General features: G+C 49.1%; 1 protein-coding gene across 1 annotated transcript in view; it reads right to left on the reverse strand.

Annotated features, from left to right (window-relative positions):
• The window catches only part of LOC137918001 (netrin receptor UNC5D-like), a 151,780-nt gene extending 143,370 nt beyond the window's left edge, over positions 1 to 8,410 (reverse strand). Inside the window, exon 1 of the mRNA XM_068760744.1 lies at positions 7,510 to 8,410. Within this exon, the coding sequence (XP_068616845.1) occupies positions 7,510 to 8,410 (901 nt within the window). The remainder of the gene's footprint in view (positions 1 to 7,509) is intronic.
• Between the last annotated feature and the right edge of the window lie 17,299 nt (positions 8,411 to 25,709).

Here is a 25,709-nt window from a genome sequence, read left to right on the forward strand (position 1 = left end):
ATCTCAAGGATGGGCTGAAAGTAAAATGAAAGGCTGTGGGGCGCCACGGCTTCAAGGGTACGTTCACACGAGTTCACTCCCCAAGCTCTGGTGAATAAGTTGTCTTAAATGACACCATTTACACAGCAGCACTGAAAAGATGCACGTGGGACAAGTGACAAATATATATATATATATCTTACTGTACCTCTACAGGAATCAATGCAGCAGTAGTCTGAGTGGAGGTTAAATGTGCCTGCATGTCACGTACATATACATATATGTATATAAATATATATATGTTGGGGTTCTGAGTTTTGCTTGATTGTCATTCATTCTCCTCTCTCCCTCTCTCTTGGCAGTGGGCGTGGCAGAGCAGACACACCTGTAATCCATCATCATTGTTTCCCATCCCCTCTGTCCTGTTCCTGCTTCCTGTTCCTGTTCCTGCTCTTTTGTGATCCACCCCCCCCCTCAGTATCATTTCAGACTGAGTGTTTTTTGTTCGAGAGTATTTAAAGTCTCTATTCTGTCTCCGCGTTTTTGGGGTCTTCTCTGCTCGTTAGCCCTACGGGACACTACAATATATGTATATATATACACATACATACCGGTAATTATTTGGCTGGGTTGCCCACATTCAACATTCCATTGAACAGGGATTGTTCTCCCTGACCTTCCTTTCCTTTGTTGTATTATTCTATTTGGTTGTATTTAAATATAAACCATGGCATTTTTACATGCTTTATTAACCTCTCCATCAACAGGAGGTCTGATCATTGGATTGGTTTTGCCATCAATAGTCAATAAATATACCCTGAGCCGTCACGCCGGCCCACATGCACGCTTACGTCGTTTTATATGTTTGTGGGATGTGAGGAAGAAGAAGGAAATCCAGGGAACTGATTTGTGCACCAATAAAAGAGAAGGTCAAGTGTTGCAACATCAAATTATCTCTCACGAAAACCAAATTCCCAGTTTTATTGGAGTGAAATGAGTCTGGTTGTATATTACAGTCTATTAAAGGAGATGAGAGGACAGGAAACATTCATTCATTCATTCATTCATTCATTTCCCAACCGCTTATTCCGTCATCGGGTCGCGGGCCAAGCTGGAGCCAATCTCAGCAGTCAATGGGTGAGAGGCGGGGGACACCCTGGACAAGCCGCCAGTCCGGAGAACCCGGAGAGAACCCACCCAGACATGGGGAGAACCCGGAGAGAACCCACGCAGACATGGGGAGAACCCGGAGAGAACCCACGCAGACATGGGGAGAACCCAGAGAGAACCCGGAGAGAACCCACGCAGACATGGGGAGAACCCAGAGAGAACCCGGAGAGAACCCACGCAGACACGGAGAGAACCCGGAGAGAACCCACGCAGACATGGGGAGAACCCAGAGAGAACCCGGAGAGAACCCACGCAGACATGGGGAGAACCCAGAGAGAACCCACGCAGACATGGGGAGAACCCGGAGAGAACCCACGCAGACATGGGGAGAACCCGGAGAGAACCCACGCAGACATGGGGAGAACCCGGAGAGAACCCACGCAGACATGGGGAGAACCCGGAGAGAACCCACGCAGACACGGGGAGAACCCGGAGAGAACCCACCCAGACATGGGGAGAACCCAGAGAGAACCCGAAGAGAACCCACGCAGACACGGGGAGAACACGCAAACTCCTCACAGAATGGCCGGAGACGAACCTGCGACCATCTCGCTGTGAGGCAACAGCGCTTACCACTGCGCCACCGAGCCGCCCTGACAGGAAACAAACAAACTGAAATCAGCGTACTCAGAGGGGGTGTCTGGTCGTCACACCCCTACCGGAGCACCAGTGCACTGATGCTGCTTCTGAACCCAGACATGCAGCGCGCTTTCATCCATGAGAAATGATGAGAGACCCAAAAAGCCCCGTTTTGCCTGCTGCTGCCCAACTCGAACTCTGTAATATGGCTAAGAGGGCATCATTTGCAGCCGCCACTTCCTGTCAGCTTCTAAAGCAGGATGCAGTCGCACTCAGGCAAAGAATAAAGCATCAGACGTCTGGAAGTCTGCGCCGCCTACGTCCTCGCCGTGCAGCACTCAGCCGTAACTCACCTCTAATTCTCCAGGGGGGGGGGTAAAAGTTGGACAATGTATTCAGCTACTTGCAGCACAGCCCCGCTAAGGGCGCTTCCTTAATGCGGCCGCACTCTGAAGCCTAAGAGCCGCCATCCAACACTTTTTGGAGTTGCGTCCTCGGATCCATTTGGAGGAAATGCTGCTCATTTCCAGGTCTGCGCAGGCAGAGGACATTTAACCCAGCTGAGGGAGGTGCCGCATCATCTGGGACACCCCATCCCAAGGGATCGGACCCCCCCGCCTTTGTGCAAAGGGCCCAACCCACAGAAATTTATTTTGCCTTAGCGAGCAAGCATTTAGGCAAAATACTCACAGCCAATGAGCGGGAGCTAAACGGAGTCCAGCCAATGAGCGGGAGCTAAACATTGTCTGCGTTTCATAACAAGCGGTGGCCTTTAACGTCCCCCGTTCAGGTGTTCCTCAAACAGTGAAATGATGCTGACAGATGTGGCCCCAGGCGTTTCCTTCCGATTGGGGGGGCACCAATTCTAAAAAGGGCATGTTTGAGTATTCTGAGTGGATAATGTCTCACGTAAACTAATGGCAATTTCAATTTGCACCACTGGAAAAACAAATCCCGTCAGGGTGCGGTCAGCAGAGACCCCTCGGAGCTGAGACGCCTCCGCCTATAAACCCGACTCCATGACCCGCACAACGGCGAGCATCACACCCCAGAGGCCGCCGCACAGCCAGGGAGGTCACGACGGCAAACCTGTCATTATTAGCAAACCGTGCTAGGATGGCAGCTAACATCCGGACGTCCGAATGAAGTCTGACACAAGAAGCGCAGCAATCAATCGATGTCGTTTATTATCACAGCAGCAAGGGAAATATTAAAATCATTTCAACGTAAGGTCAAGAGGCTCTGCTACAACTCCGCAGCGCTGCTTTTATGTCTCCCCGGTGGGAGGAGCCACGCGTAATGAAGCGGCCGATGCACAGGAGGCATATTAGACTGATGAAAAGCTCTCTCCTGCCTTGGCTGGCGACCCGTCTTGTGCACCGCCTCACGTCTACCATTTCACAGCAGGCAGCCGTGAAATGGGATTCTGCTGGCAAAACAATAAAGCAGCCCCCCATGATTGAGAATCGTGCACTTTAGCTCTGCTAACATGGCAAACAACGATGGCTCAAAGCAGACTGCAACGGGTAAATATGGTAAGTTCATGCAGAATAACTCATTTGAGCTCCTTTTCAAGAGGCAGAGACTATTGATCGTCTTGCGTGACAAAGTTTTAACAATGATATAATGAAGCTTCTGGAACATCATGAAGAAAAGGCTGCCTTTAACAGGATGCATGATGGGTATTTGGCTATGCAAAGGCGTGCACGCCGTCGATGAATAATAGCCTCTTGCCAAGGCAACGCACCGGCATTGGTAAAGGCTCATGTCCTACACAATGCATGCCATGCCCGATCTGCAGCTGTATTAAACATGATCTGCAGCCGATTAATAAATGTCACGCTGAGCCCCACAGGACTAAGGGCAGCAAAGCACACCCTGATAATGGAGGGGTATCCATCACGCCTGCCAGTCAGGATGCAGCCGGCGCCACCCAGACGCCAAGGCGACCTGCAGCTGAGGCTGTGAACACCTGGCGTAGTCTGATGATGAATGCAGCAGTCACTTTCATTGCCCTGCACATTAAGATGCACAAACACTGAATCAATCATGTTTCTGATAGAAAAACAGACGACTTGAACCGAACCCTAATAGTCACTGAGGTGATAGAAAGCAAAGACCGACATTTAGGCTTACAAGAGCACATTTCAGGGAGCGAACAGGAAAACCAAATGACAACTATCCATCCTGTACTGGATTTGATAACGGGGGAAATGGGTCATTTGCAGCAGAACTTAAACATCCATCCTCTAAAGGCATACATTTAGATATTTAAAATCAGAATCGACATTTATAAGCATAAAATACTCCCCCCCCCCAAAATGAATCCAGCCTAAATCATCCAAGAACTCCCAAAGGGCAGCGGTAAAGCAAGCTGTTTCCCTGACATGTCAGGAATAGAGGAGGCCTGTGGGCTCTTAATGGCCTCTGGCCTCCTGCAAAAACAGAAATCTCTGCGCTCGTTCTCCCTCAGCGCTCTAGTAATAGGCCAGTGGAAATAAATGTAATCACTGCACTTTGTTCTCCCCAGTGATATCATTTCTCCTTATTACTTTTCACCTCCGTTACTAGTCAAGCCACCATCAGAATCTCATTTCATCGTATTTATATTTGGTCTTGCTTCAAACCCCAGTGATGCTAAAAAGCAATTACTGCTTCAAGTTGCCATATGCCAAAGAGAGCCACACAAGATGTCCTCGGCAAACTCCAGACGAGCCACAACCTGTCTGCAGCTTCGTCTGCAAGCAGCTCGGGAGATCCTGGAGCAGCGACAAGCACAGCCTTTAAAGGGGGCCGGGATATAGATGCTTCATCTACACACCCAATTCAGATTAGTCCGGGGGGCCAAAGTCGCAAAATTGCGACAAGCAAAATTTGAGGCCTCACGTAGTTACCACTTCACACCAGCAGATGGCAGACATCTGCCACTTCGACTTGAGCCACTACTGTGGGTGTGTTTCCATCCAAAGTGACGTAGTTACGGGGTAATAAGAGTACACGGACCGCCGCCCGGTCGTGGAGAGGAGACGAGAATGTAGTGTTTGGCGTAAGACAGCAAGAGAGCAGATTTTAGCGAGAGAAAACGAGCAATGTCGATTGTTCTGAACACCTAACGGCTGACTCAGATTCTGAACAGGAATATCCACCCTCTGATGAATATGTTCAGTCGTCCAGTGAGACGGAAAGTTCCGCTGTGTCCGTGCGCCATGCGCCGGAGCCGCTGCTTCACTTCGGCCTGTCCAGGGTGGACGGAGGGGACGGCGGGGGTGTCGCAGGGTTGGTAATAACGCTAACGGTAGCGTTTTGACTGCTCGCGGGGATGCAAAAAGCCATGGAAATAGCGCCATACGCGGCAGAGAGCGGGAGGAAATACATCGCTAATGGCGGAGGGGGCGGAGGGGCCAGCGGGAGCGCTCGCCGTCCCACCATGAATAATGAGATAATGGCTGGTTTACATGAGATGAGGAAGTGGTCCATGATATGTCATAATATGCAAATTAGATTGTATTCCCATTACAAATTTATACTGATGATTATTCTCAGTTACAGTATGGCTCTATCAAGTTACAACCTTTTAAAAGAACCTTCGTCAACTGAATGACAAGTAAGGAAAAGTCGAAGGGGCGTTGGCCGCCCTCACCTCAGGTTCAGCGACGCCTGTGGAACTGACTGATTTCATGTAGCAATCATGAACTATAATGCTGTAACACTCGGTAAAAGTAACTGACTAATCCAACCGACCCGTCTGTGAAGGACGCGAGCATCAACTGGAAGAGCTAACTTCCCTTGTCCCAACATCAGTTCAGCCGTGCCCTGATTGATTGTACCGCTTTGTGAATGGAGATCCAATCCAGTGTTCTTCCACGTGAACAGCGACCCATCAACAGCAGGCTGCTCAGATGCAGCGGAGGGCAAGCCAGACCGCCTTTGCTGAGCACGCTACGTTAAATTACCCGAGGCTAGCGCGGCGCATTAAAGGCAACTACGGCAATCCGTTTTCCACCAGTCGCTCGACTGCCAGAGTCTGCAGGTGCAAGAACCGTTGCGTCGGCAGCAAATAGGATTCAACGTGAGCACGAGAGGCAGCGAGGTTTACTGATGCAACGGGACGGGAGCTGGCATAGGCCTGCACCCACTGAGACAAAAGATACATGCAGTACTCTGACTGGCTGAAGGGGGAGGAGTCCCCAGTGGGACGCCACCGCCTGGAGTCTGTGCACCAAGAACAGGAAGCGCCGAGTCAAAGCCACGGCGTTCCGGCTTTTTAAGGTCTCTATGACTCTCGTTTTGTTTCAAGAATGACAAAAAGATTCCATCGCTATCGTGACAAGTCATAAAAGAGGCTGGTCCAACCAACGCTGCGTATTTGGGTGCACTTGATGTGTGTCCCGTGGGGATGAGAAGCTTTTACACTTTCACATTTCTGTAATCCATCACGCCTCTTTGTTCTAGTCTGGATATCTGCCTCGTTACTTTTGACTTGTGCCTTTTCTCTTAAATGTGAGACAGCATTCCTGATGACCCCCCCCCCCCCCCCCCCCCCCTGAGACGGCTATGAGGAGAATTACATGTGAAATATTCACAATCCACAGAAGTGTCTGCGATTACCACTCTGTTTTCCATGCAGCCCCGAGGGGTCCTCCTTACTCAAGGACTTAAGGTAGTGATGGACTGGTTGAATTTATTCCCCACAGTCGGCACGCAGTATCCAGAATGCATCTGTCCAGTCACAGTATTAACCCCGTCAGTGCCCACAGATGTAGACTGAAAATCAATAGTGACAGTTTCCGCCCTGATATTTCAGATTCCTTTAAAGAGGCCCTGGTTGAAGTCACGGAAATTATAACAGAACAATGTTTGCCTATTATAGATGCTGATTATTTCCATGACAACGACACACTGATGGATTCATAACAGGAATTTGCAGGGATAAATTACTTTAAATCGATTAAGATCTTTTCAAAGCAGTGCTGATAGAGTTAATGTGTGTGCTCCATCTCAATGGCAGCCACACTCACGACAGCTGATCCTGGACCTGCTACTTTATAAAACATCCTGCTTACAAATAATGATGCCAGTCCAAATATTGAAACAAGAAAATAAGATAAAACTAACTTTTTTAAACAAATAAAATCTCGTAACACAGATTGTTGATGATATAAACAATGTGAATAAATCACTGATTGATTAGTAGTTCATCTTCAACTTCATAGTTCCTTCTTTCATGATTTAATCTGTTTACTTCGCTAAGATTATTACATTCATCTCGTTTATTACAGCAGATTCTTATTTGAAACGAGTCCCGAATGAAAAGCCTCATTACTATTTATGGCGTAAGTGTGATCCTCCATATAAACGTCGCCTGGAGCGTGACGCAGCTCTCGTTGTCATGAAAATAATTAGTCGTTACCATTAAGAGACAGCTTGAACTGGTGAAGGTGCTACGAGCTAAAAGCTAAAGTAGCATCAAGTAAAAACTCTGAAAACTTTCAGCAATAAACGTTAAAATTCACGGCTTGATGCAGCCATGTTGCGTTTCTGCATCGTTTTCTCCACATCAGTGACGAATCGGAGAACAAAAATCAGGGAACTCATAACGAGTCATTTCCTCGTGGCTAAAACGTATACATGAAAGCACAATTCAAAATCTGAGCTGTTGAAGATTTGTATTTAGAGTGACGAGTATTCAGCTTGTAAACATGTCAGACGACAGCAGAGCGTGTCACATGGGACGGCCAGAGGGGCGGATTTCAAAAAGCTTCAAGGTTCAGCAAGAATGACTCCATCGCTGCAGAGCGCTGGTCGCTGGTCGCTGGTCGTTGGTCGTTGGTCGTTGGTCGTTGGTCGCTGGTCGCTGGCTGGTCGCTGGTCGTTGGTCGTTGGTCGTTAATCGTTGGTCGTTGGTTATTGGCCGCTGGTCGTTGGTCGCTGGTCGCTGGCTGGTCGCTGGTTGTTGGTCGTTAGTCGTTGATTGTTGGTCGTTGGTCATTGGCCGCTGGTCGTTGGTCGTTGGTCGCTGGTGGCTGGTCGTTGGTCGTTGGTCGCTGGTGGCTGGCCGTTGGTTGTTGGTCGTTGGTCGTTGGCTGGTCGTTGGTCGTTGGTCATTGGCCGCTGGTGGCTGGTCACTGGTGGCTGGTGGCTGGTCGTTGGTCGTTGGTCGTTGTTGGCTGGTCGCTGGTCGTTGGTCGTTGGTTGTTGGTCGTTGGTGGCTGTTGGCTGGTCGCTGGTCGTTGGCCGCTGGTGGCTGGTCGTTGGTCGTTGGTCGTTGGTCGTTGGTCGCTGTTGGCTGTTGGCTGGTGGCTGGTGGCTGGTCGTTGGTCGTTGGCTGGTCGCTGGTCGTTGGTCGTTGGCCGCTGGTCATCGGTCGTTGGCCGCTGGTGGCTGGTCGTTGGTCGTTGGTCGTTGTTGGCTGGTCGCTGGTCGTTGGTCGTTGGTTGTTGGTCGTTGGTGGCTGTTGGCTGGTCGTTGGCCGCTGGTGGCTGGTCATTGGTCGTTGGTCGTTGGTCGCTGTTGGCTGTTGGCTGGTGGCTGGTGGCTGGTCGTTGGTCGTTGGCTGGTCGCTGGTCGTTGGTCGTTGGCCGCTGGTCATCGGTCGTTGGTCGTTGGCCGCTGGTGGCTGGTCGTTGGTCGTTGGTCGTTGGTCGATGTCTTCTGACAGCTCTCTTCTGGACGGCGTTGCCATCATGACCAGGAAGAGGATCAGAGGGTGAATCAGCCTTTCCTGTGAGCTTCAACCAGTCCCGGTTCAGAACTGCTATTAATTCAGGCTGCGCTAACGGAGCTTAAAAAGACCGGCGCCACGGCACAAAGGAACCATCGTCTGGCGCTGCTGTGTGGGCACAAGCCGCAGCGAATCAGAAGAGATGCAAACAGGAGCCACGAGGTTGAGATGAAAGAAGGTTCAGGTTGAGGAATCCACAGTGGGGCCGACCCCCAACAACTCCAAGATTGCATCAAAAGCCAAAAAGAGTTTCAAAAGAGAACATTTGAAGTGGGAGGATGCCTCAGGCGCCGGAGACGCCGGAGCGTTGCACAGCCACAGCCCTCCCAGACAAATATTCATCCTCTAAATGCTTTAGCAGGCCACAACCCAAGCTGTCAGGACCCTCTAAATGAACGGAAAACCGTCGAACTGGTCCACGCTTGCTCCACGCTCATCAAAATACAGAGACAACAGGCCACGGTGGAACTCGAAGCCGCGAGCATTAGTCACCAGCGAGTACAGCAACAGCCAGCTAGCAAACACACGTCAGGTGTTTCATCACCTTCCAGCGAGGAAACAGCAGCAGCTGTCTGCCGTCATCAAAGCACGGCTACCACGTCTTCCTGCCCAAAAGCCGATCGGGAAAGACGCTGAAGCCCATCACCGCACGCCGTGAACCATTTCCATTTTACCCCCTCTTTGGTTGATGCTTGCAGCGAGTGATGTGATATGAGAAGAGCGGCTCACATTCATTCATTCATTCATTCATTCATTCACTCACGTGGCTCCTGAGCGAACAGGCTGTCAAAAGCAGACAAAAAACAAGGGGCCGTCAAAAAGGCGCGTTGGAGGAACGTCAGGCGCCTTTACGAAGCAATCAGAATAGCACTTTCATTTCTTACAGTGTGGATTAAGACAACAGGTGATACAAACACTCAACACTTTACTCAACATGGGCGCTATGCATGGAATAAACTAGCTTAACTAATCATGGCTTCTTATTGATTTATTTTACTGTATTTTAATTACTTTTTCTCGAGAGGATTTATCCTCGAGTGCTTAAAGGTAGGCGGTGCAACGTTCCTTTTCCAGTAGGCTATGTAGCTTGAAGCTAACTTCCCTCGTGCTTCAGCACATGTTGAAGGTGAACTTTAGCACTACATATGGATCAGGATCAGCACTGGACAGCTCCATAGGTAGCCGGCTACATATGGAGCTGTCCAGTGCTGATCCTGAAGGTGACTTCTTTTCTGCGGCATTGACTCGGGGAATGTTCTTTATCTTTCCCACTTCGGTTTGTTTTTTTGGTTTCTGCATGTCCATAACAAGACAAGATGGTGGCTTTTTGGTTTTGCTTTGATTGTGTATCGATTATTTTTGTTCCTGCGTGATGATTGCATTTGAATGGAACTTTTCCACATTATTAGATGTTCATTTATTCCCATCACAAACTTTGGTTCATGCTTATCATTTTTCTCATTTACAGTTTGGCTTTATCTCTAACAATTTTTACGTTACAACCTTTTCAAAAAGTGATATCAAAACTGAATATTTTCTTGTAATTACTAAAGCGTTAAATAAAAAATAAATAGTTATTTAACAGCATGTTAATGAGTAGTTACATTTATTTTACATTAAATGACATCTCATTTAGTTACATGTGACCCCTGATTTAGACTTTACTATAGAAAACTGAGCTAAAGCGAACGAGAAGGACTAAAACCCAGGAGGACAGTTACTCAGTCATTTAAAGGAGGAGGACTCCGTTTCAGAGGAATAGCTCCTCCCCCTTCCTTCTGTCCCTCCCCCTTCCTCCCGACACCGCAGCCATGATACAGATACAGAAATTCACTTTTATTATGCTTTTGTTTCGTACAATTTACACTTGAATGTGTTTTCTGTTGTTTAGATACACGTAGTTACACATTAATATACCTGTAGCCATGGAAACGGACATTTACCTTCTGCGTAGGAACGGATTCATCCAGTTTACGTTATAGTTCCACTGTACAGAACGAGGCGACGGCTGCTGTGCTGCGTTCATGGTTTAGACCACCAAACTCAGAAGCAGCAAATCCTTCCTGGACATTTAAACGCTGGAATGGATTCAAACTGTGCCTGATTAATTTTCTTTCAATCAACCAATCAATTACTGGACTAATTGTTTTAGCACTTCACAACATCTGTTCTGCTTCAGAAATAATCAGCCGATTGTTCTGATTCTTCTTTCAGAGCAGAACCGTACGGCGGTGTCTTATCTCAGTCCTCCATGCTGCGAAAGAGTAAACACAGACCCATTTATTCATGGTTGCCATGGCAGCCTCGACTTCGCGTTAACGCCAGTTAATGCTGCGCATTGGGGAACTTTGAAAACTATTACATCAAAGAAGGAAGTTATTCAAACTACTTTAACAGAGCTGTGATGATTGAACCGTGTTCACTAGTAAACCCTCCCTGCACGGTCCAGCCAGCGGGGCAGGACGCAGCGAGCTGAGACCCGAGTCCAGTCCGGTCATCACAGAGCGTCCTCCAGCGCTGCCCCGAGGCCACGACGGCGGGTTCACTGCAGAGAACCAACAGGGCAGCCAGGTAAAGGCCCAGGACGGCACCTGCGACCTGCCGGTTGGACAAGCTCCACCCTCCTCAGTGGAGGCAGCGCACCTGGGGGTCACGGTACCACTTCCTGTCTGAGTCAAAGTCATGTTTGTCCTTCATGCGCTCTCATTTACGACTGGATCTAATCGTACAAGGTTCCAGGTTCGGTTACTAAATGTTCTCCCCGTGCCTGCGAGGGCTTTCTCCGGGTTCTCCGGGTTCTCCGGGTTCCTCGCACCAAAACATGTAATTTATGTGAGTTGTTCACACCAAAGCATCAGGAAGGATGTTCAGCATGTTAGAGTGATGAAGAGTAGAGAGGAAGGATGTTCAGCATGTTAGAGTGATGAAGAGTAGAGAGGAAGGATGTTCAGCATGTTAGAGTGATGAAGAGTAGAGAGGAAGGATGTTCAGCATGTTAGAGTGATGAAGAGTAGAGACAGGAAGGATGTTCAGCATGTTAGTGATGAAGAGTAGAGACAGGAAGGATGTTCAGCATGTTAGTGATGAAGAGTAGAGACAGGAAGGATGTTCAGCATGTTAGAGTGATGAAGAGTAGAGACAGGAAGGATGTTCAGCATGTTAGTGTGATGAAGAGTAGAGACAGGAAGGATGTTCAGCATGTTAGAGTGATGAAGAGTAGAGACAGGAAGGATGTTCAGCATGTTAGAGTGATGAAGAGTAGAGACAGGAAGGATGTTCAGCATGTTAGTGATGAAGAGTAGAGAGGAAGGATGTTCAGCATGTTAGAGTGATGAAGAGTAGAGAGGAAGGATGTTCAGCATGTTAGAGTGATGAAGAGTAGAGAGGAAGGATGTTCAGCATGTTAGAGTGATGAAGAGTAGAGACAGGAAGGATGTTCAGCATGTTAGAGTGATGAAGAGTAGAGACAGGAAGGATGTTCAGCATGTTAGTGATGAAGAGTAGAGACAGGAAGGATGTTCAGCATGTTAGTGATGAAGAGTAGAGACAGGAAGGATGTTCAGCATGTTAGTGTGATGAAGAGTAGAGACAGGAAGGATGTTCAGCATGTTAGAGTGATGAAGAGTAGAGACAGGAAGGATGTTCAGCATGTTAGAGTGATGAAGAGTAGAGACAGGAAGGATGTTCAGCATGTTAGTGATGAAGAGTAGAGACAGGAAGGATGTTCAGCATGTTAGTGATGAAGAGTAGAGACAGGAAGGATGTTCAGCATGTTAGAGTGATGAAGAGTAGAGACAGGAAGGATGTTCAGCATGTTAGTGATGAAGAGTAGAGACAGGAAGGATGTTCAGCATGTTAGTGATGAAGAGTAGAGACAGGAAGGATGTTTAGCAGTAGCAGCAGTACTACTGCTACTACAGTAGTAGTAGTAGCAGTAGTAGTAGTAGCAGCAGCAGCAGCAGTACTGCTACTACAGTAGTAGTAGTAGCCAAACGTAGTAGTAAAACCACACGTCGGCCTCATCCACAGGGCAGCAGCACAGCTCCTGAGGAATAAAGGATCAGGTCCAAGCTCGTGGGCAGGGACCGTCCTCTCAGGACAACGGTGGACATGGCAACCCCCCCCCCATGGCTGCTGAGACACTTCCGTGTGACGGACAGAACAACATGTCCCAGAGACAGCACGCAGGACGCACAATGAAGGGACAGTTACTGGAGACAGAGACAGGACCAGGACGTTACCGGGACACGATTCACCGGGACACGATTCACCGGGACACGGTTCACCAGGACGTCACCGGGACACGATTCACCGGGACACGGTTCACCGGGACACGATTCACCGGGACACGAGTCACCGGGACACGACTCACCGGGACACGACTCACCGGGACACGGTTCACCAGGACAGACACGGTTCACCAGGACACGACTCACCGGGACACGACTCACCGGGACACGATTCACCGGGACACGATTCACCAGGACACGGTTCACCGGGACACGATTCACCGGGACACGATTCACCGGGACACGATTCACCGGGACACGATTCACCGGGACACGAGTCACCGGGACACGATTCACCGGGACACGATTCACCGGGACACGATTCACCGGGACACGAGTCACCGGGACACGATTCACCGGGACACGACTCACCGGGACACGATTCACCGGGACACGATTCACCGGGACACGATTCACCGGGACACGATTCACCGGGACACGATTCACCGGGACACGAGTCACCGGGACGATATTGAATATTGATGAGAGACGAGGCTTCGTCTGATTCCAGAGCGGTGACAGACCGATGCTAGCAGGAAGAGCAGGAGAAATGAAACGTACACAGCCCTTCATGTGTGTGTGTGTGTGTGTGTGGCCGTGCAGACGCACGCACACACACACACACGCCGGCATGGAGGCTTGCTCAATAGGATGCTTTTAGGAAGCTCGTCTGTTCCACGCCACTACAGTTCCAGGACTTTCCCGACGCGGTTCCAAGTTCTCTGCAACAAAAGCCAAATGAACGTTAAGAAGAGCACATTAGAGCTCCTCTTCCCCAGAAGTCCTGCTCCAGGTCTTCAGAGGGACTCGGGCCCGATCCTTCGTCGTTTGCAGCAATCAATGTGTTCGTTTAAACTTTAAAGGACACGGAACACCTTGAAGATACCGGAAATAAAATGATACTCCGATAATGGCCATGAATGTTTCAGCACAGTTTTGCCGGCGTTACTTTTATGCGTGCGTTTCGGTGCTTGTAGAAAGTTATCGCCCATAAAGAGAGAGAAAAGGAACACTTTCTACTTGACTCTTATTCTTATCTATTATTTACGATACATGAATACTCCATGGATTTTTACAACACAATATATTTTGCGTACACTGCCTGGTTGCTCCTTTCAGCTCGTACTTCCTACCACTGGCTGCATGTACTTATACCAGCGCAAACTGCATGAAGATAGAGTCATTGCTGCTTTGTGTAAAATATTAGCTGCTAGTTATCAAATGCATCTTAATGCAGATTATTCTAAAGTTCAAAGCAGAAGCGGCACCCGTAATCTCTTCTTCCTCTGAAGGCAGTTTACTGCAGTAATGTTTTTTATCATTATACAGTAAATACTCCGCCTACTGCGACTGTTTTTTACCCCCAGGCGCTTGTCTTGCAGGTGCTGGAGAATAAATGATAGAACAAAATGATATGTCCACATGTATCATCAAAGAAGAGGCCGCGCCATCGTCAGTCAGAACGGACCGGACCGGACCGGACCGGAATGGACTGGACCGGACTGGACCGGACAGGACCAGACCGGACCGGAATGGACTGGACCGGACCGGAGCGGACCGGACCGAGCGATGAAGATGTGTGGCCGGGAGAGCCTGAGAGTCCCTGAACGCATCAGGGCGTCACAATGTTGGTGCAGCAGGAGAAACGTCTACGTGGCACTCGTGCGCATCGAACCCCGTGCGCTGAATGCAGGGTCTCCAGCTGAGGGTCTGGACAAAGCAAGACGTAACTCATCAACCGCAGCTGCAAAGCCCCCAGAGGACCGAGGTCCAGGTCGAAGCTCCCTCCCATCATCATCATCATCATCATCATCATCATTCTCATGATGATTCAAGCGCTGCAATCCTCACCTGAGCAGTGACCTGCGGATCCCGCCAGCCTCAACGCCTCCAGGCTCGCTTCCTCGTCTCATATTCTTGTAGTGAGAAATACGCGATCGAGTAAACTTAAAGCAGAGCATTTTGAAGTATCTACGAATGAGCCGATTATTACACAGCCCTCTCCTCGCTCGTTACTTTGACGTATTAAGTAATCACCAGATCCTGAATAAATCTGAATATGTGCCAAACCTTAATGAGCAGGAGGCGTGTTCGGAGGATATTAGAAATGGGAGGAGTCAGAGCATTTAGATATCGTGTGGAGGATTGATGAACATTATTTCGGCAGACGTTAGCCTCACCTCCCGGCTCAGCGTGTGTTTCAGGCCCTTTATTGTGGAAGCCTTTTAACCCTTTATTGCCAAACGTTTCGTATTTCAGGATTTTAAGACTTCTACTTCAGAAATTCAAGCTGATAGATACAAGCCAACATGCCTCTGTTTTTCCACGAAAAAATTCAGGATTTTGCAAAAGGTTACGTAAATTAGAGCTCTTATATAAAAATGTATGTTCGGGGTTCTTTTTGACAAATTTGCGAAAAAGCCCCATTAAGACCTTGTTTTCCCAAAATGAGAGTTTTCTGACGATTACTTCATGGGGCGGGTTTTAAAGGGTTGAAGCTTCCGTCTGGGCCACACTGGCTGCCCCCCATGGCCCCCCTCACACAGGCCGGGTGCCCCTTCCTGACCCCTGGCATGAGGCGCACTCCTATTTCTCTTCAGTGCATTTCAACCTTATCGCCGTGACACCTGATGGTTTGTTTAGAAGCTTTAAAGTGTTTCACACATGAAGCCAGAGACGGCACGAAATGTCCCGTCGACTCCTGCAGGCACAGCGAAGACAACGGCAGGACAGTGAGACGTTATGGCGCCGCATCCAGAGCTCGAACAAGCCACCAAGAACATTTCAAATGTAGCTCATTCAAAAAGAGTGAGCCCAAACTCCAAACAAGCAAACAAACAAGCAAACAAGCAAACAAACAAGCAAACAAGCAAACAAACAAACAAGCAAACAAACAAACAAGCAAACAAACAAGCAAACAAACAAGCAAACAAACAAACAAACAAGCAAACAAACAAACAAGCAAACAAACAAACAAGCAAACAAACAAACAAGCAAACAAGCAAACAAACAAACAAACAAACAAACTGGTATGACACGCTCCATGTCTCTGGAACCACTGGGATGAACAGGAGTTACTGCTCCCTTTATTTTGGGTCTAGCTTCAGTGTAGCTGCTCTGCTAATAGCATCCAGCTAGCGAGAATGCATTTACTCAGTGGCGTTTCCTCCTGGAGGCCACTAGAAGTATGATTAGCCAAAGAGAGGGTGTGTGTGTGTGTGCGTGTGTGCGTGTGTGTGTGTGTGTGTGCGTGCGCTAAACTACGGTCAGGACCATACCAAGGGAAGTTATGAAGACGTTCACAGTTTGTTCCTAAAAGGAAAGAATAAATGGCAGAACTCAGCGTCTGTAGAAACAGACGGAGGACCTTTAATGAGGCCTGCTAGCAGTGCTAAACGTCAGGGGCCATTTTTAACCATTTCAATCTGTGCAGCTTCTGATGAGGATATGAAGGCTAGGGCTTCGTATGATGCGTCCACTGAAGTATAATCTGCCTGCTCGACTGCAACGGGAGAATAATCGGCGTGGGCGGTTTGTCCTGCCTTCCAAGAACCTAAGAAAGGCCGTCTGTCAGGCAAACGCACAACGCCTGCTGCCATTGCTGCTCCGCGGGACAGACGGCGTGCAACACCAGGGCATCGGGACTACGAAGAAGGTCCGTGGCCCCCCGGATCACATCCCAACCTTCTGACTTACGAAATACGCTGTCACATCCTGCTTTAACCAAAACCTGAAACGGATCCTCAAGTCACACCACCGTTGCTCACGGAACTGTGAGATCAGTGAGAAGCAGCTTTATGCTCATCGATGGTCGGAATTACGGCGTCTTAGATATTTAGGTAAGATAGACGCTCCCTCACAGAGAGATGGTTCTGGGCTTTACATGACGGCCTGGGAGTGGAGATGTTTGAAGTTTCTTTCCACATCCACGCAGGTTCTGGCCGGGAACGTCGCCTTCCTCCCACCTCCTTCATCCCGCCTCCTTCCTCGCGCCTCCTTCATTCCGCCGCCTTCCTCCCGCCTCCTTCCTCGCGCCTCCTTCATCCCGCCTCCTTCATCCCGCCTCCTTCCTCGCGCCTCCTTCATCCCGCCTCCTTCCTCCTGCCTCCTTCATCCCGCCGCCTTCCTCCCGCCTCCTTCCTCCCGCCTCCTTCATCCCGCCTCCTTCATCCCGCCTCCTTCCTCGCGCCTCCTTCATCCCGCCTCCTTCATCCCGCCTCCTTCCTCGCGCCTCCTTCATCCCGCCGCCTTCCTCCCGCCTCCTTCCTCGCGCCTCCTTCATCCCGCCTCCTTCATCCTGCCTCCTTCCTCGCGCCTCCTTCATCCCGCCTCCTTCCTCCCGCCTCCTTCATCCCGCCTCCTTCATCCCGCCTCCTTCATCCCGCCTCCTTCCTCGCGCCTCCTTCATCCCGCCTCCTTCATCCCGCCTCCTTCCTCGCGCCTCCTTCATCCCGCCTCCTTCATCCTGCCTCCTTCCTCGCGCCTCCTTCATCCCGCCTCCTTCCTCCCGCCTCCTTCATCCCGCCTCCTTCATCCCGCCTCCTTCATCCCGCCTCCTTCCTCGCGCCTCCTTCATCCCGCCTCCTTCCTCCTGCCTCCTTCCTCCCACCTCCTTCCTCCCGCCTCCTTCCTCCCGCCTCTTTCCTCGCGCCTCCTTCATCGCGCCTCCTTCCTCCCCACCAGGATAAGCGTCAGCCTTGCAAACTCCTGAGTTTCTGAGTGCTATAAGGAGTAATGTGTTGACTTTATTTGTTTTAATTAGGATATAGATATTATTTCATTTATAACAGGGGTGTCCAAACTGTTCCACGGGGGGCCGAGACTAAAGCAGGTGATTTTAATTATCAGCACCTCCTTCAACTTGAGAGGAGCTCATTAGTGAGATCAGCTGCTGGGAGCGTCGGGCCCCCCATGGAGCAGTTTGGGCACCCCTGATTTATAATAAACAGGCTGGCGCACAGATGGCGCAGTGGGAGGGCGTGCTCCCAACGCACCGAGTCCTCCAGCAGCGGTCATGGACGCGACCCCACCTGTTGTCTTTCGCTGCATGTCCTCATCCTCCTCCTCAGTCGCTCATATTTACGGTCAAATCTTACTCTGTCCTTTCAAAGTAAAGGTCAACAGGTCGCTGCAGCTGCCGGAGGTAACAGTACAGCACGCTACTCGGGGGGGCATTGGTGGTTTACATGTTGTTGTTTTATACACAATAAAAGTATCCAATCAAAAGACAAGCGTCCTCAACGTCTCCGATGGAGTCTGTAAGCTAAACGCGGTGAAGCGTCGCATCTTTAGTCTTTAATGCGTCGTCGCCTCACATCAGTGAGACCAAAGATCACACGAGCATGTTCACCAAATGAGATGCGATGACCTCAGTCTGTACCGGGGGCTCCACCCGGGCTCCACCGGGGGCTCCACCCGGGCCTCCACCGGGGGCTCCACCCGGGCTCCACCGGGGGCTCCACCCGGGCTCCACCGGGGGCTCCACCCGGGGCTCCACCGGGGGCTCCACCCGGGCTCCACCCGGGCTCCACCGGGGGCTCCACCCGGGGCTCCACCCGGGCCTCCACCGGGGGCTCCACCCGGGCTCCACCGGGGGCTCCACCCGGGGCTCCACCGGGGGCTCCACCCGGGCTCCACCCGGGCTCCACTGGGGGCTCCACCCGGGGCTCCACCCGGGCCTCCACCGGGGGCTCCACCGGGGGCTCCACCTGGGCTCCACCCGGGGCTCCACCGGGGGCTCCACCCGGGGCTCCACCCGGGCCTCCACCGGGGGCTCCACCGGGGGCTCCACCGGGGGCTCCACCTGGGCTCCACCCGGGGCTCCACCGGGGGCTCCACCCGGGGCTCCACCCGGGCCTCCACCTGGGCTCCACCCGGGGCTCCACCCGGGCTCCACCGGGGGCTCCACCTGGGCTCCACCCGGGCTCCACCCGGGCTCCACCGGGGGCTCCACCCGGGGCTCCACCCGGGGCTCCGGTTCACCTGGGCTCACTTTACCCCCATGAATACGAGGCTGAAGAGAGGAGACCTGGTTGAGTTGGGGGCTTGCATCGGATGAAACGGATCAGCTTCGATGCCCCCCCCCCCCCAATCTACCACAGCTTGTGCCATTATCTCAAACATGAGCACAACATGTTCATGATAAATCCCTCTGTTGGGTGTCGGTGAAACAGAGGTTGCCTTACTCTGCGCGTCACCGTGCCGCCGGTGGCCGAGCCTCGGACACGCAGGCGTAACGAGGACCCTCCACCCATGCTCGTAACGGAGACGCAGCGTCAGTGGAAGACGCGCCTGTTGCTCGGACTCAGCGCAAAGACCCCCCCCCCCCCCCCACGCACATCCACGCGGGCACGGCTCTTACCTCTACAGATCACGGACACCGTGCAGGAGAGCAGCAGCAGGACGCGGTACCGACCTCCGGTCAGCGCAGCCATCCCGGCGCCGGCGCGGAGCCTGGACGCCGCCGCGCCGCGCCTTCGACACCGGGGAGGGGGCACTTTGGAGCCCCGGCAGGAGGAGAAGTGGTCGGCTTATTATGGGCTGGACTGCTGGCCGAAGAGAAAGAAGCATCTTTACTTCACTTCTGCTGTGCGTGTGTGCGCGCAGGGGAGACGTGCGCTCCCAATGTACCCCCCCCCCCATCAGCATCCCGGAGCCTGCCTCGTGTTAACCAATGGCAGAGGCAGGGAGGCGGAGACAGGCAGACCGTGATGCTGCGGTCCAGCAGGGTCGAGCCGGCAGGCTGGGGGGGGGTCAACCTGCTCCTCCAGTAAAACCCCCAACATGTACGTAAATGAGTGGCAGCGATGACGGCACGCTGGAACTCAGTGCTCCGTTCCATCGCTATGAAGGAGGCAGAGAATAACTTTTTGTTGCGTCACTGACACAAACAATGAATGCAAAGACTCAATGAGCTGCTCATCAAACGTTTAGAGCACGTTTAGAGCACGTTTAGAGCACGGGTGGGCAATTCTGAGAAACAGAAACTATTCTGGAGGGCCGGGCCAAAAGGCTGAACTCAATTCTGCATAATATTAATTGTATTTCTTTATAGACAAGCAGTAAATAGAAAGAACAAAAGAAAGAAAGAAAGAAAGAACAAAGAACAAAAAAAAGAAAAAAAAGAAGAAAAAAAGAAAAAAGAAAAAAAAGAAAAGCAGTAAATAAATGTTCTGACAAGCTTGTAAGAATGTTATAATTAAGTAATGAAACATTGAGGTTGCCTTACAAACATTTATTCAATTACATTTCTCAAAACAATGGTAAAATAAATGTGAAAATTTTCAGTCACATTCACTGAAACACATTTTGAGTTTAATATGGAAAGTTGTGTGAAGCATCCTAAACACAATATTGTCTTTGTGCTCGTTAGGACAGATACATCGTCTGAACTGTCACTGAATGCAGTTTTAGTCCATGCATGAGGTACAATTAGAAAACGTGTTTATTTTATCAGTTCCAATTAACCTTACAGGGGCCGGTCAGAGTCAACCAAAGGGCCGTCTGCGGCCCTGGGGCCGTACTATGCCCGGTTCTGGTTTAGACTCATGTTAGGTTCGTTTGTAGATCCTGGATGAATATTTAATTCATAATATGTTGCTTACATGAATACTGAATTCATAACTAAGTCATCGTAGTATCATTCTGTTTTAGTAGAACAAAGACTCACACTGAAGCTCAAGGCCTTGGATCCATCGCCACAGCTCAGAGGTGGAATTATTGTTCTGTGAAAGAGGAAATATAAGATTGCAAACCTTCATCTGCACCATTGTTAAGTTTCCTTTCATTGGCGCTCATCTCTGACAAAGGTTAGCTCCAGCTGATGCTGGCTAGCTCAACATACATCGTTTGTTTGAAAAAAAGATGCGCTGATGTGTAAGGCTAATTAGTAATTGTAACAGAAAGATGATGTCATCCATCATCTGACTGATTTTAGTAAATATGCTTATTCTGAATATGATGTTTTCAATGTTTTTTTTTTGATAGGATCACAAAAAGACAAGAATAAATAGGCAATACTTCCATTTGGAGCATCCCGTTACCCTTGGTAACAGGAGAGAAACAATTATGACTGGGTATTAATATTTATTTATTTACTTCCTTTAAATACAAACACAAAGTAAAAATAAGATCAGAGGTGTAAAGGCCATCTCCATCTACCCTCTTTCCCTTGTGTTTCCAGCCATGAGCAAAAAGCAGGTCATGGCACCGACTCACCCTGAAGTCCACTGGAGACGTGAACCACAGATACGAAACTGAAATGTCAAACTGCTTCTTAACTCAATGTGTGATATGATATGATGAGTTTTATTTTGGTTGTCAGATTAAGACAAAAAAAAATACAACTGAAACAAAACTAAATATATATTACAACCAAAAAAGGAATAGGCAGAAGCAATGCTTATTGTAGCCTATCCTATAATACAGATGATTAGATTGGCTTTACATATCTAATTATTATTTATAGACACTTTTCATATTCATTAATTATTTCACAATTGAGACATGTTTTGAATGTTGATAACGAAATACATTGTTTTAAATCATCAGATAAATCATTCCACAGTTTCACTCCAGGAACAGAAACACACCTTAATTTAACGTTGGTTCTTGCTTTAGCACATTCGAAAATAAATATACCTCTCAGATTATAGCGGGTTTCAATTAATTTGAAAAAGTAATTTATACACTTTGGGATATTGTTATTTTTCACTCTATGAGGAATCACCAATATTTTAATTTTCACAATATCAACTAATTTTAATGTTTTATTTTTTATAAATAAATGATTGGTTGGTTCAAGATATCCTACTTTATTGATTATTCTAATAGCCTTTTTTTTGGTAATTTTCCTAGTGAACCTATTAATGTTTTACCTGCGCTCCCCCATATTTCGGCACAATATGGCAGTTAGGGTACAACCAAAGTGTGAGGGTCATGTGGCTGCACTGGCTGATTGGCCTACGACTCACACCTGTTCTCAGCCTCTCATCCCAGACACACCTGAGGCTGATTACGACCGGCCTTCATAAGCCCTGCTCCGCCCGCTTCCCAGTCGGACTATTTTTCATGGATCGCGTCCCTGCGTACAGAACGTCTTTCTGCCGCTCCTCATCCCTGGGATCTGCCTTTGTTAGAGTTTGTATTTTGAGCTTGCTTATTTGGTTTGTTCTTTTGGCTGTGTCTTTTTGTTTAACAAGATATTTTCGTTGGGCTCCAGCCACCCCGTAACCCGTGCGCAGCTCCGGGATAGTGACTCGACTGATGAACATTCCAGTAAAGCTTATAGTCACGTTTGTACTGTCTCCGTCCTCTGTTTCTTGGGGTCCTCTCGCACCAGTCCGTAACACAAAGAACAATATATCATGAACAAAGCTGTTTTGTATAATACATCTCTTGTTTTGTAAAGTATGGCGATAGATTTTGACGCTTTGCGTTTAATATATTCAACATGTGGTTTCCGACTGAGTTTACTGTCTATTATTACACCTAGTAATTTCCTTTCATACACTCTTTCAGTTTCCACTCCATTTGTGTACACCGTCAATTAAAAGGAACTCAATTCAGCCAAAAGGAAACGCTTCTTTTAACTTTAATTTGTCCACTGGTCAGTCGTATCTTCAGAAATACGGCTACAACGAGCAAAAGCAGCTAAAGTGACAACTCTGTATGAATCTATACGGTGCAAACATGTTTTTAGAATGGTCAACCAATCGGGCAGCGGCAGACGGAACGGAGACATTTACGATGAAGAAGACACTCCGTCCTGTCCAGGGTCCATCATCATCAAAGCCTCTCAGCTCTGATCGAGTCTGTCCTGTGGGAGTCGTTGATGCGAGTGTATTAATTCAGAGCCACTCCAGCCAAAGTGAATGGCATTATGGGTATTGATTACACATTTTCATGTTCTGCAAGAGGGAAGCGTGCAGAGAAATACGAAGCTGAAGGCACCGCGTTGCTTCTGAACATGTGGCCCAGGCCGAGGACGAACACGACGCCGATCGCATTGACTGGTGAGACGCGTTTATGAAATGCCTTTTCAAGCATCCCGCTCTGGACACAGGGCAACGATAGGTGGGCTGGGGCACTTCAGGACAGCACTTGAAATGATTCACCTCTTTTAGTGTTTTGTCCGAAACGATTGGGGGGGGGGGGGGGGGGGGATCGGGGGAAGCGCCTCCTCTTTGTTCTCCTGGGGGGCGAGCGCGGACAGAACGGAACAGCGAGCTCAGCGGCGCTCGACTGGAGTGGCAGGGAGTCGCTGTGCAGGTGAGTTTACGCTCCAGCTTCAGCTATCGGGCTTTGTGGAAAGTTTTTAACGTTATACAACATCTGAAAAGCATTTACCTCCAGAACACGTCAGTGGCTTTACACATATTCCATATAGTTATTGAAATGGAGGCGTGATGGCCTGTGATGGTTAGGGATGCTTAGATACCAAAAATGTCCATGAATTCAAAATGGAATCGTTATAATAAATATCAAATGGGGAGAGCGCAGACCTCCACCAAGCAGCCCAGTCTCACGATATTGGGATTTACAACTGAATAAATAATGACCCCACATTATTTTATCTATATTTTTAGATTCCTTAACCATGAAAACAAACCTTTAGTAACTGGATTCACATTGATCTCATTATTAAAGCAACACTTTCAGGAATGGGGGGTTCTTCTGGATCTCGATCCAGAGCTTCTGAAGATACAACAAACCCGTTTGTCCACCACTGACTCCAGTGGGAACACGGGACGACACACGGAACAGGAGAACCTGAAAGTACTGAGGAACCAGAGAGGATGTTCTGCCAGAGAACTGTCCAGAGCGGCAGCAGCTGATCAGGTGCGTCTCGTTCAGGTCAGCGACGCCTCCAGCTGAGCAGGGCAGAAACCTGCAGTCACCATAGCAACCCTGGGTTTAATGTTAGCGTGTCAGATGTATTCCTGTTTCATTCTGGATCAGAACCAGAAGCCGTGTTTCATGATGGTTCACATCGGACCCCTTTATGGCTGTGATGTTTGGTGAGTGAATGAAATGCAGATTTTACAGGATATGATTTATTGAACAGGCCTAATTATAAATACTGGGAAAAGCCGGATCGGGACAGTATCCGCATTCCGGATCCGATCCGGATTTAATTTGGTGGTTAGATAGAACCGGACATCGACTGCAATGTTACCGAAAATGTCAAACTGATTCAAAAAACCAGGATCTCTTCTGGATCATCACCAAAACTGGATCAACTGTTCCTGACATTCCCAACATTTCCTGAAAATGTAATTAAGTAACGCAGGTGAACACATAACCTCCTCGGCGGCGGTAATAACAAAGTAATAACAGACCTCAGACCTGCTCAGGAACCTGATGAATAAAGCCATCAGGTTCTCTGTCTGACATTAGCAAATGCAGCGCTGCAGGTTTGTGTGGAGGTGTGGGCGTGGTCATGTGAAACCAATGAGCCGGTTGGTGAAGAGAGGAGGGGCTTATGCAAACAGTTCCATCCAATCAGGTTTCGTTTCTAGAGCCTATCAGGTCAGAGATACAGTTAACGAAAACCAATAACTTTGGTTCATAGCTTCTCTTTCAGTCTGTGGAGGGATTCGTTGAAAACGTGTCCCGCCGAGGTGAGAGAGATTAACACGCAGGTCCAGGACATGCAGAGGGATACGAGTGTTCCCCCCCATTGTTAGGGACATGTCTCAGACAGGATCAGAGTCCCACCGGACCCAGCAGCGCTACGTCTGCAGCTGCCCTGAATGCGTCACTCGTCTCCAGAACATCCACCACGGCGGTAATGACACTCTGATGGCGCTGCTTCCTGACTGCGTGACTCCGCCCCCTCCTCTTCTTCTTGCATTGATGACCAGAATCATTTACCTTCTATTGTTTGTTTTCATCCGGCTTGACATTCCCCACTTCAATGGTGGTAAACTGGTTCATGATGGGATGTGGAGCTGCCGTCTGTAAAACATTCCAGACCGTGGTGACGCATTGATTTCTGATTTCCTGGAGGGGCTTTTATAATACACAACTAAACCTCAAGTTTGTTGTTGTTGTTTTTATCAATAGAACAGTCTGTTGTTCTTGGTTGGATGCAGTGTCGGATAATACACAGCATACTCCTGGAAATATGTACCAGACGCCTATAATAAGCAAACTATATTTGGGTTAAATTAGTTTGTTTTTTTAAATATTTTTTTCCCCTGTGGTTTACAGTTTAAAAACTAATTTCACTCAATTTTGTGGAACGGTTCGACCTGAGCAAGGAACGGATAATCTGTATGGATGAGATCTGATAAATGCAGATTAATGAATGAAAACCTGTTTTTATTCCCAAGCCTATTTTTCAAACTCTTTATTTAATAAAAAAATATCACAACAGCCAAAGGTTGTGACAACATCCTGTGTGTCTGTCTGTCTGTCTGTCTGTCATCCAGCAGGATGCTTCCAGTTATTTCAGGGCGGAGCTCTCCGGCGGCTGAACGGTGCTGCCCTGGGCGTCTTGAAGTGTCGTCCTCTCAGCGCAGGATGAATGGCACCGCTTCCTGTATACGTGTTGCTGCCGCTGCCTCTTTGGTAGAGGGGGTACGAAGTGGTTCCATTTGCCACGGAGCACATCGTCGATACGGTTGGGAATCAGCGGCCTCCACTCTGTGGCCTCAGGAAGTATCGAGCGGTTCATAATGCTGAACGCCCTGCGGGGATAAACCGTCCCTTCCTCGGGGGAGCGCGCTGTAAATCCATACACCAACCAGCGGTATCAGTGTCTGACAGTTGGACCGCCTGAAGGCTTTGTCTATTGCGAGGCTACTGGAGAAAGCCCCTGAGATTCTCCATGATGGGACTCGAGCACGCAAACGAGACACATGCTATGCTCGCAGATTCTAATGAAGGAATTATAAACCCAACAGCGAAATGTGTCAGTTCAAGCAGGATGTCCTTTTAAAGTACTGCAGATTTACACAGAGGAAAGG

The sequence above is a fragment of the Brachionichthys hirsutus genome, chromosome 4, assembly GCF_040956055.1.
Source record: "Brachionichthys hirsutus isolate HB-005 chromosome 4, CSIRO-AGI_Bhir_v1, whole genome shotgun sequence".
Taxonomy (NCBI): Eukaryota; Metazoa; Chordata; class Actinopteri; order Lophiiformes; family Brachionichthyidae; genus Brachionichthys; species Brachionichthys hirsutus.